This window comes from Amyelois transitella, chromosome 4, assembly GCF_032362555.1.
Source record: "Amyelois transitella isolate CPQ chromosome 4, ilAmyTran1.1, whole genome shotgun sequence".
Taxonomy (NCBI): Eukaryota; Metazoa; Arthropoda; class Insecta; order Lepidoptera; family Pyralidae; genus Amyelois; species Amyelois transitella.
In genome coordinates this window covers 8,174,140-8,186,215 of record NC_083507.1, presented here as the reverse complement: position 1 = coordinate 8,186,215, position 12,076 = coordinate 8,174,140, and the positions used below count along the sequence as shown (strand labels likewise).

At 34.1% G+C, this 12,076-nt stretch overlaps 1 protein-coding gene across 1 annotated transcript; it reads right to left on the bottom strand.

The window, feature by feature from the left end:
• Positions 1-4,755: 4,755 nt before the first annotated feature.
• Positions 4,756-12,043, bottom strand: LOC106136928 (uncharacterized). The gene is made up of 6 exons (XM_013337602.2): positions 11,764-12,043; positions 8,504-8,669; positions 6,570-6,706; positions 6,011-6,074; positions 5,615-5,723; positions 4,756-5,259 (listed from the first exon to the last, which is right to left on the bottom strand). Exons 1-6 carry the CDS (start codon positions 11,816-11,818, stop codon positions 5,038-5,040), a joined length of 753 nt encoding a protein of 250 aa, XP_013193056.1. The 5' UTR covers positions 11,819-12,043; the 3' UTR covers positions 4,756-5,037.
• Positions 12,044-12,076: the final 33 nt, after the last annotated feature.

The following is a 12,076-nucleotide window of genomic DNA, read 5'->3' as shown; positions in this document are numbered from 1 at the left end:
TAACCGTAGCCGGCAGAGCACGTAACTGCCATACTTCGTTGTGATACTTCCATATTTTTAATCCATTTACTATATTATACCATACCATACCAAAACACCATTATTTTTCAATTTTTGGAAATTCCATGAACAGGTAAAGGCTTAGTGATTCATAATCCCTAGGCTTTTTTTTACATAACAAAATATTCTGTGTTACATTTCTTTTCTAGTCGTGTAATGTTTGTGATAATATTTTGCGTCCATTAAATCCTGTTAGCAAATAACGACATAATTTGCTTTAAATTGATTATACGTTTTATTTCAGTGGACTACAAAGCTGACTTTAGAATTGGGTTTCTACCATTTTCTTACGCAGGCCACGTAAGGTATACATAATTTTTTATTGCCATATTTTATAGTTATAATTTTACTTTACCCGAACCATAAACACATAATAGAAGTAGAGTAGTGAGTGCACTGAAACAAGAATGACACATAACGCACTGCAGATATTTTTGATATAATTTATACTTATATTTATTTTAAAATTATCGAGCTGCACACACATATTCATGTCTATATCTCTTGCAGGGTAGACAGCGCCAACAACCTTGAAACGACTGAAATACCACGTTCAGTTGTATAGCTTTACGATGTATTTGAGATTCATATAGTGACAGGTTGCTAGCCCATCGCCTATAAGAGAAATCCCAAATCAATCCGTTAGTCGCCTTTTACGACATCAAAGTGTCGGAAGCCACGCAGAATAAGTCAAGCTGCCTTAATTAAAAGATGTGATCATTTGAAATTCATTTATGAAATTATAAACTAAATTAAATCCTATTAAACTTCAGTAACGTACCCATAGTCTTTCTTAGAATTTCAAAATATTATTAACTCTTCAATTCCCAGTGTCACTTGTAGGTGACACAAGTTTGATAATTTTTTTTTAATACATACTATTTTTATTTTTTAATTCTACCACTATAATAGTAAAGCTATTGAATGATATTATTTACTTTTTTTTCTGGGGACACTAACATAAACTCATCTGTTAAATTTATTCATTTGTTTCGCGCGTAATTCGACCTGTTCTAGTTTTTGTGACTTCGTGCGATAAAAAGTGAAAGAAATATGCCTAGACCGTAAGTATTGATATCTTTTCTTTTTATATGTATTTCATGAATATGTTAGCTGTTATAAAAATGTATTTTATAATAAAAATAACCTATAGCATTATTGATATATCTTTGGATATGTGGGGTGTCACTTGTGGGTGACACTGGGCATTATAGTAACTATACATACATAAACTATCTGAATTCATTCAAAGTAATAACTCAGGTATTCTTTGCATTTAGGCTTATTGCTTTTTGTTGCTTTTGTTTGAATGCTTGCATGCGTGTTACAGGTTGACGTTAGATGAAATTGCCGAGGTGTTGGACAACTGGGATGATCCAGGTGATATTATTTTATTTCCTCCTGAAGATGGTACGGTGACTGACGAAGATAGTGGAGACGAAAATGAAGCTAATATACTTCGTCTACCAAGTCGAATGCTTCGATCTCATGTGGAACTACAAGAGAGACCCTCCACCTCAGAAGAAAATCCTTCACATAATTTAGAAGAAGGAGAAGAAATCGATTTGCCTGCACCAAAGAAAAAACAGAAAAAAGACAATACTATAAAAAAATGGTACAACAATGTCAGCAATATTTATTTCACTACTTGAGGTAAGGGAGACTGTGACGAAGAAGTTTTAAGTTTTTTTAATTTTTAAAAAAAGGTGTCCTCGGAAGACCAGCGTTGTGGTTACCACCGCAACATTATGCTGAGAGGAAGCCTTTTTGATATTCACAAAAACGCACAAATTGTAAAATCTGTTACTTAGTATAGTTAAGTTTGTGATATCAAATAAAATATTTTTCTTTCTTTCTTTCTTTCTTTCTTTAATCCCCAAAAAGAGATAACTCCCGTGGAGTGTTTCGAGTTACTATAACAAAAGTGGATCGGATTGGATTTGTGGACAAAAAACGTGCAAAAATTCAAGTCGACTGCCCAGCCATCATCAAGATGTACAATAAGTATATGGGTGGGGTAGACCGTTTTGATGAAAACGTTGACTCCATGAGAGTATCTCTTCGTGGTAAAAAGTGGTGGTTCCCTCTCTTTGCTTTTGGATTAGATGCAGCTTGTCAAAATGCATGGCTGATAAAAAGACGATCAGAAAATAACTGGACCTACTGCGATTTTCGGCGAAATGTGGCAACTATATATCTGCAAAAATTAGGCATATCTCCGAGCCGTAATTCAGCTTGTGGTGTTCCCATGCAGATGAGAGTGCCTGCCGATGTGAGGCGTGCAGGAAGTGCGGACGATCACTCTGAAGTTGTCTGCTCTCAACGAAGATGTGGTTATTGTCACCAACGCACTAGAAAAATGTGTGCCAAGTGCAATATTGGTTTACATCTAAAGTGTTGGTATAGCTTTCACAATAAATAAGTTTATTTTTTCATTTTATAAATACATTTTGTTATAAAACCAGATGTTTTATTTCTACTGTAAGAAAAAATGTTAATAATACTATGCCCAGTGTCACCTGTAGGTGACCCCCCCGAAAAAAATATAAGGGGGTAGTCTACATTTATTTTTTATTTTTTTAGGCTTATATAAACACAAAATAGGTTATGTTATACAAAAATAATGATTATATTTTCACTTATTTTGTCATGGGAATTGAAGAGTTAAATTGCAGCATGTAAATATATAGTCTTCATACATTCCTCCTTATGTATATATTTTACGTATAATATGTATGTGTGTGTTGTAGTTATAAAAATCAAGATTTCTTACTCTTTAATCTCATAAATTAGTATCATTTGTTTATAGTGTGTCTTTGAAAAACGCGCAGGCGACGGTGATGGGAAGCGTCACAAAGAAGTCGTATAACGGCGTGCCAGTGTTCCAACTGGGCGGGTTGGTTGTCTTGGCGCATGTGGATGATGTTATGGTATTTATGTATTTTAAAACTTTATTGCTTACAATAAAATGTACAAAAAGTAGACTTAATGCCATATTTGCTTTACCTGTCTACCAGCTGACTAAATAGAGATATATAATAGTAGACTAACGACCCACCTCGTCTGCACGGGGACCGATCCCGGGATTTATGGTGCTCAGGCGAGAAACCTACCACTGCATTAAACAAGCCGTATAGGATATTATCAACTATACAGCTTTGCTTAAAATCCTGACTAATAAATTTTTGCATGTTCAACTAAATTGGTATTTTATAACTTATTATATAAAAAAATATCTGTTTACAGCTCACTATAGACAAACTGTTGTGGGAAACAGTGAGTAAAATGGTATCTCTAGATGAAATAAGAGACGACACAGGCGCCGCCGTCATGGACTCCTTCGTGACGCAAGCCAACATCTTAATGAGAGCTTACCCAGCCCAAAAAGTACTTCAGTATCTGCTTGGGACGAATTAAAAACAAAGTTAAAAACACTAAAATAAACAAAATCTTAATTTGATGTACCTATCATCTTTTTATAGTTTCTTAGGGCCGTGCAGCATGCCGCTGACTTCGTAACGACCTCTGTCGCCAAATTATGTGCCCAGCATACGGGCGACCAACGACCGACGAAAAAGTTGCCCACTGTCGCTGAAGACGACGCACTAAAAATGCGCCTTAATTCCAAAACGGCACACTGCACGAGTCTTATGTCACTGTCGTAATTGTCGCTTCTGTTCTGCAGGCCTCAAACTTTGTTTTAAAAGGATGACTTTATTGGTTATTTTTTTGGACATTTTTACTAACCTTTAGTTCGGCTAATGTATAAAACATTAAATAAAGTAATAACATGGGGGTGATATTCATTACCATTAGGTATATACAATACCAGATACCATATAAATATCTACCTACACTAAATGCTGAAAGAAATATGTGTATTGTTAAAAGCTATATTGTTTTTGTTTTCAGTTTCGATATGTTGTGCTGGTACATTTTCAAGAAAAATTATGAAATTTAAAACTATTGAATACTACTAAATTTTTATCTGGCGCGTGTAAATATTATCTGGTTGTTAGTCTCGGCCATAAAATTAAATATATGTATTAGATATTCACACGCAAATCTGACTTAATATAACTACATATTGTAACTAACGTGTTTCGGTAACGGACTGTTGAAGGGAAGGGTAATAAAATCCAATGGTACCTACTCAAAAGCTACCTTAAATTTACGAGGAGTTACGAACGGTGAGGCATAAATTGACGAATAAATAATGGTCAAATCTTAGAGTATACTAAGTAAGTACTCGTTGCATAATGAAGTAATTATGCAACGAGTCAACTGAACTCCTTTATGGTCTACAACTAAGTATCTACTGTCTCTATGAGTTCTTTGGTTAACCTTAGAGATAGAAAGAGAAGACAAGTCATATGCCTTTATTAACGTTTGCGAATATAGCCCCGTCAAAGTTCGTACCCAAAAATTACATAAAAAATTAAATACATTGTGCATATCGTAAAAAATATTAGAAAGAAGTTTTTGTAAGATTTTACTCTTATGCCCTTTTAATATAAGTATTGGTACTGTGTGTAAAATACTAATAGGTGATGACAAATAAAAATACAGCCTAATGCACGTATCACCTGCCGATAGAGTTAGGTACTACTCTTTTTAAAGATACCTAACATGAATAATAACTATGAAAAAATAATAGATCGTTAGGTTTGTTTCATGATTTAATATGTTCCCAGCGGGTCATATTATTTTCTTTTATAAAATAAATTAAAAATTAACATTATGAAATAAATTACTTAAATTTATAGGTTATTTCTAAACATACAGAATCGATGAAGCATGAAACCAGCCAACTTCACGTACGATTCCGTACCATATGCACGTGCCTTGCCATTACAAATAAATAGACTGAAGAAAACTAATATTTTAAAGGTAACATTGATGTAGGTATTCATTTTCATTTCAAGAAAAAGAAAACTGTTATCGATACATTTTTTCAAAGACCGAGAATTCAGATAATTAAATAGAATTTATCAATATTACTTCTGGTTGCGTTTTAGTTGCATCAGTAATTAGATCTAGAATCTGTAGAAAAGACATGTCTGTTAAATAATAGTTAAGGAAAGGTATAACTGCCTCCGTCATAGCTGCCTCCATGTCCTTGCGATATTTGGCGAACAAACCTGGGGCTTTACTATTCAGAGTGTATTTGTTCAGGTATGAAGTCCCGGACATTTCGATCTGAAACAACAAGTTTTATTATTAATGCATTGTTTTCTAAATTTGGCTGCCTTTGAAAAAGTGTGTAGTTAGTGTTCTAAATTTAGCTATTGCTAGGGGTATGTGTCAAAATCGGTCGCATAGTTTTTTAATTTATTCGCAAACAAACAAAAAAAAAACAAAAGTAGGTACAAATAATACCCTTTGTAATTAAAGTATGAAATGGTATGAACCTATTAAATACTGGGACACACGTGTAGGTTTTTAAAAACAGCATACCTTTTATAACCTCTGAGCGTGACAAAATAAAAATATGATCATATTCAGAATAAATGTAGCAGGAGAAATATACATAACATCATTAAAATACACTCACCGCAATTTTCCCTAGATTTGCTTCGAACTGAAGTTCCTGGACCCATGTCCTTTTTCCGTTTGTACCAAGTTGAATGTCGAATGCGAGGACGCAATCGTGAAAGTTCGCCCTACAAAATAATTAAATCATCAATGCATAAAAACGAAACTCATTGGCGTCATACCTATGCCTTTTATAGTTAGATACACAGGATAGTTAAGTAATCTGAACTAAATTTGTGTCGTTGGGCCCGGTAGAAACTGTTATCATAATTCAGAACCGCAGACATTATCTTTGTTATCGCACTCTCTGTCGGTACCTATACCTACATTACCTTAACAAGTTCTGCGTCAGACAGTGTCGTCAAAATATGTTTAGTATCTTCTATTTATCCAGTAGGTAGGGAAAATAACTCACCATAATTCTCCCGCTCCTTTTATCGGATAAAAGAAATAAGCGCTTCCATCTAATTTGTATTTTTCTGTAAATAAAAAACAATGATTTATTTATACAAAGAAAATGATACATTCAACACCATAGTGGCATAGCATATAGGTCGTAGACTACATACGTGTTCAAATACCACCTTGACACAACAAATATATGAACATTCCAATATGGATTGATTGTCGTATAGGCACGACATCTATACTAATATTATAAAGCTGAAGAGTTTGTGTGTTTGTTTGTTGCGCTAATCTCAGGAACTATGTTTCGAATTGAAAAATTATTTTGTGATGAATACACCATTTATCGAGGAAGGCCTCAGGCTATATAACATCACGCTGCAACTATTAGGAGCGAAGAAATAATGGAAAATGTGAAAAAAACGGGAAAAGATATTCATCCTTTAGGGCTTCAATGATGCCCAAAATAACTATTCCACGCGGAAAAAGTCGCGGGCACAGCTAGTTAATAATATGATTTGGAAAGGTATTACGTAACGAAGGCATGACCTTTATGCCATGTTCTTTACCAGCATATAACATGAGGGATGGAGCAACCAGACGCCCTCGCGCTGCCAGCTTGTCGGCAGACTCCGTGGCTTCCAGCTCCTGGATATAGGACTGATTTAAACCAGTCAGCTTCATATCACTTGTTGCATAGGACAGTCTAAAAATAACACATAGGTAGTATACAATTTTATGAAAGAAACATGTTCCCCGAACTTAGATTAGAAAGATACTTGTTTACCTTTTCACAATAATTTGTCAATATACATGCAATTATAAAGTAATTCAATTTCAAATTCATTTATTATTAATTAATTCATTTATTCATTCGGTTTTCATGGTCCACTTTGTTAGTACTTAATACAGAAAACTAAGAGATTTGCTATCGGCATTATTGGTGCTTCCGGTCTATCCGCTTCAGTTTTCAGGATGCTGTTGGCTCGCTCTTAATCGCCTAAAGCAAAGATGCCATTTCCCTACGCATCACGGCATTAAATCCATCCGTTCTTGCCTGAGCAAACATTTCAGAGGCACTACAGAATCGAGGGAGTCTTAGCAGCATTCTAAAAAATTATTATACCTAGATACTGGATACGAATAGCATCCAGCGATCTTTCAGTAAGTACAATGTACCTACCCACAGACCGCCCGCGTAAAAACCCTGGCAAAAAGCTTTAAAAAGCGTTATTTTGACTTCTTCGCTACAACGGGCAAATCTACGGATCAACATGTTGCCCCTTAACGCTAGTTCTCTCCACTCTCATTCAACATCGGCATTGTCCTTAAGGTCCTCAGCAAGAATATGTCCCAAAAATTTTAAATTCTTAGCTCTGTTCAAGATAACGCAATTTAGAGAAATGGGTGAAAGATTTTCGGGATTCCTTACCGGGGCCCCAAAAACAATGTACTGACACAGGTTCTATTATTACAATGATCCAAATATACTGATAATTGCGTTAGGGCGTGTTGATAATGTATGAGACACACAACACTAATATATGAGAGTGAAAGTTGGTTGTGGCAGAAAAGAAGAATAAGCGCGGTGCAAATGAGAGCGCTTATGAGTATGACAGGTGTAAAATTGAGTGACAGAATAAGGAATAGCGTGATAAGGGAGTGTTGTGATGTGAAAGAAGATATAGTGACAGGAATAGAAAAGGAAATGCTTAGATGTTTTGGTCATGTCGAGGCGATGAATGAAAGCGGGTTGACTAAGATAATATACAAAGGGAGTGTGAGTGGGGCTGTTGGAGTGGGAAGGCCTAGACGAGTGCATCTCGATCAAATCGGAGACGTTCTAGAAAAAGGCCAGGTCAAGAGTGCCCGAAACCGAAGAGCTTGCATGAAGTTTGCAGGGATCGTGGCAAGTGGAAAGCAGAAACATGCGACCTGTACCTTCCCCTTCGGGAAAAAGGCGTGATTTACGTATGTTACATACATAAAATACGCCTCTTTCAGTGATGAAGAAACAATAGTACCTACCTAGAGTAAGAATTTGAATAAAATTATGTATGTGTTATAGCGGTAAACCTTCACAAATTTTAACTTCAACTGATTAAGATAGATAGATGTATAATTAGGGCATTAATGATCGGATTTTCAATTTACGTCGTGGTTCTACAAAAAACAAACTCATTCACATGTAACAATGTGAGTGATTGATCTATCGATCAACCGTTGGTCACGGGTGTGCTGAATCGATTGACCTTCCTACCCGCTTGATAAGCGAGCAATGATTGGACAGCAAAAATTACGATAAAGATTCTTATTTATTAAAAGGATATACCTATTATAAATACCTTTATATTCTTACCTGAAATCGTCTTTTGAAATGTAATTTTTAAAAAAGGTCCATCTCGTCCCTTTGTTGTGCCGTGGTGGTCAAAGCGTAAGTATTTAGTTACGACTATTACCGTCATCTAGAACGATATAACATTATATGAAAATAGCCACTTACTTGATTCCGCTTTCCTTGAAACTTCCCTCTAGTTTTGGTATCGAAATAACATCCAAAGGGGGCAGAGGTAATGCAGTTCGAGACTCTCCCTTAAGCCACATGTCAAAGAATGCCAGTAACTTCTCTTTCAAGTCGTTTCGAGCTGCGGCTCCTAACTCCTGCGCACCTGAATATAATTAATTAATTAATAATTTTCAGTCAACCGACTTCAATAACCAAGGTTCCAACTGAAATTTGGATAATGTTTTTTTCAAGAAGGCATACACCCGAGATTTTATTCAATATTTATACAATTGATACCTAAGCTTTATGCCATAGAGCGAAATCTAAGCTTTTAAGGAATAGTGATTGTTTTTATTTAATAATTTCTAAATCTATTTAGACATTTGCATCTAAATCCATTTGCAAATGCTAGTAGTACTCGTAATATTACTTAAGTTTGTACCTACATCTCAACAAAAAGATGTGAGATTGAAAAAAAAATATGTTTTTATTTTTATAAATATCAAGAAATAGGAACAGAAGGAAACATCCAGCTGGGTCAGATATTTTTAAATATAATTTTACGAACGACGCTAAATCAAAGGGTATATAGGTATTATTTAAATTAAAAGCTTATTCTTTGCTCTATTCTAGAATTGTTTTATTTATTGATTAGCTGTTGCCCGCGATTTCGTCCGCGTAAATTTCGAGTTGAACCTTGATCATACAGTCAGATACAGACAGACAGACAAATGTGTAAAAAAAAATCTCTATCCGTTTCAGTCAAAATATTAAATGTAAGTACAGACAAAATATTTTTGCCGTTTTATTATATGTAATATTTTGATTTTCAGTTTTTTTTAATAAAATACTCAAACAACAATTAAAAAAACTAAAAAACTACGCTTTATTGCTAATCAAACTAAAAAATAGAAAATAAAAATTAATGACAAAGGAATTATAAAACAGTAGTAGTAAGTCAAACAATCAGTTATAGTCAATTACCTCTGATTAAAATTATAACAAAATTAAATTTATAAACAAAACAATTTAAATCAGAGTAAAAAGCGTGGGGTGCCTGATGTAGTAAATATTAAAATAGTTTGATTAGCAATAAAGCGTAGTTTTTTAGTTTTTTTAAACTATTATTTATTTTCTATTTTTTAGTTCGATTAGCAATAAAAAGCGTAGTTTTTTAGTTTTTTTATACAATTATTTTTTGGAAGTTAACACTTCTAGTATAACTATCTTACTAGAAAAAACTTTCGCAACCATACACCCATCGCCGGAGGTTTTCACAACTAACTTTCTTAAAGTTATATGTGGCCTGATTGGATTAAATCTCATAATATTCTCATAATGATGATTCTTTTTTAGGCGATGGGCTTGCAACCTGTCACTATTTGAATCTCAATTCTATCTTAAATCCAAATAGCTGAACGTGGCTTATCAGTCTTTACAAGACTGTTGGCTCTGTCTACCCCGCAAGGGATATAGACGTGATTATATGTATGTATGATGATTGTTAAACCCAGTTGAAAAGAATTTTATAGTGATAAATCACTGTTAATAATATTTTTGACTATCCAGCAAACATAATAATTTTCGATTGTGGCCTTGCCAGGAATCAAACCACAAGATTAAGAGGCAGATTGATACAGGAACAAAAATATTTCAAACATACCTCCACTGCCTTTACAACCAGGAACGCAACAATGTTTATCGGAAGACATCGTGGAACTTTCGTTGTAAAACTGTCTTTCACAAAAACAAACACAAACTTGGGACTCCTATCTCAAATAATCAGGTACTTTTTACAGGAGTCCTATCTAAAAAATATCTGCACAACACAGTGAACACAGTCAGAGTCCAATCTCAGATGACAAAATCACACGAATATCCGGAAGAACAAAGCTCGACTCAACGGAAGATTCCAAACTACAAATAACGACAAGTTATCAGCACAAAACAAAGTGCAAATAGGTAAATACACAGGCACCGGTATAAAAAAACAGAAAGAAAGTTTACAGGTTTTCTAATCGAATTCGAAACTTACTGCAAAACTTATTTGACATAAATAAATGTCACTCATTTCTTAAACGAGTATTACAGTGTTGCTATTATAAATAGGCAAAAGATACCTAATGTTAATTCAAGAATTGCATTAATATGTTAAATACGTATTAAATATCGCAAAGTTCTGTAGGTAGTAACTTTATTCTTGTATTATTGTAAATTTAGTTGTTCAATTTTCATTTATTACTTTTGTTTTTTTACTTATATATTTTTTATTGTTTTAAAATATTCTACTAATTCTACTATTGTTTCTAATGGTAATTCTAAATGGAGCGATGCGATGAAATAAAAAAGCCTCAGGTTAATAGTAACATTATATGGAAATATATTACATCTCTTTTTGGACTCCTTATACGTCAGAACTTCTTGGTTTCTTGTATAGAGATTACTGGCAATGGTGCTATCTCTGTCTCTCTTACTCTCATACGAAGGATCTAAAAATGAATTTATTAATCCTGGCAGTTTTAATAAGGATAATGAGAAACTCTTATCAAAATATTGCATTGTCATCGGTCCTTGATACGTGTGCAAAGTTTCAAGTTGATCAGACGTTTAGAAATCAGTGAAAATTAAGCTCAAAGATTCCGTTACATACATACATACATACATACATACATACATACATACATACATACAACCCAAGCTAATAAAAGCGTAGTAAAAAAAAATTAATAAAAAAATATCTTGTTTTTGTTGGGGCTCGAACTTGGACAGCATACTTCACAGTCTCACGCGCCGACCACTGGACCATCGAGGCCGTTGCGGTGGTGTCGAAATTAAAATGGTCACGTCTATATCCCTTGCGGGGTAGACAGAGCCAACAGGCTTAAAAAGACTGAATTACCACGTTCAGCTATTTGGCTTAATGATAGAATTCAGATTCAAATAGTGATAGGTTGCTCGCCCATCGCCTAGAAAAGAATCTCAGGTTTGTAAAAGGCGACTAAGAAAACGGCTTATAACATTGAGATTCTTAATCGAATGTAAATCCCGCAAATGATATAGACGTGATATACGTAGATATGTATGTATTGACCAAAATGAAGATACTACAAAAGCGTTAAATGTAAATAGTTGAAATGAGTTTGAGTTGTAGGTATGAGAAAAAATTGTTTGTTTGTTTTACGGACCCACGACGATGAGAAGGTACAGATAGTGAAACAGAACTTAATAAACAGTGGTTTAGTTACAAACTGGCCTACCTCCATTTCCCCATGAAACAATGAAGAACACAAAAAAAAATATATAGCACTTCATCGTAAGATTTTATAAAACAATGAATTATATCCTGATTGAATCGCATATTTATACGAAAAAAAGTCCCTGTCCTACAAGTAATTATCAGTGACTATACACCACTTAATCCTTAACTAACAAAAAAAATTCTATACAATAACCATAAAACATATTCACTATTGATGTTACTCATGGTTAAGTCATTGTTGTTTGTTAATTTCAGTTAATCGTGTTATGGTGACTAAATATTTTAATCTTTGGGATTTATGTACACATAGC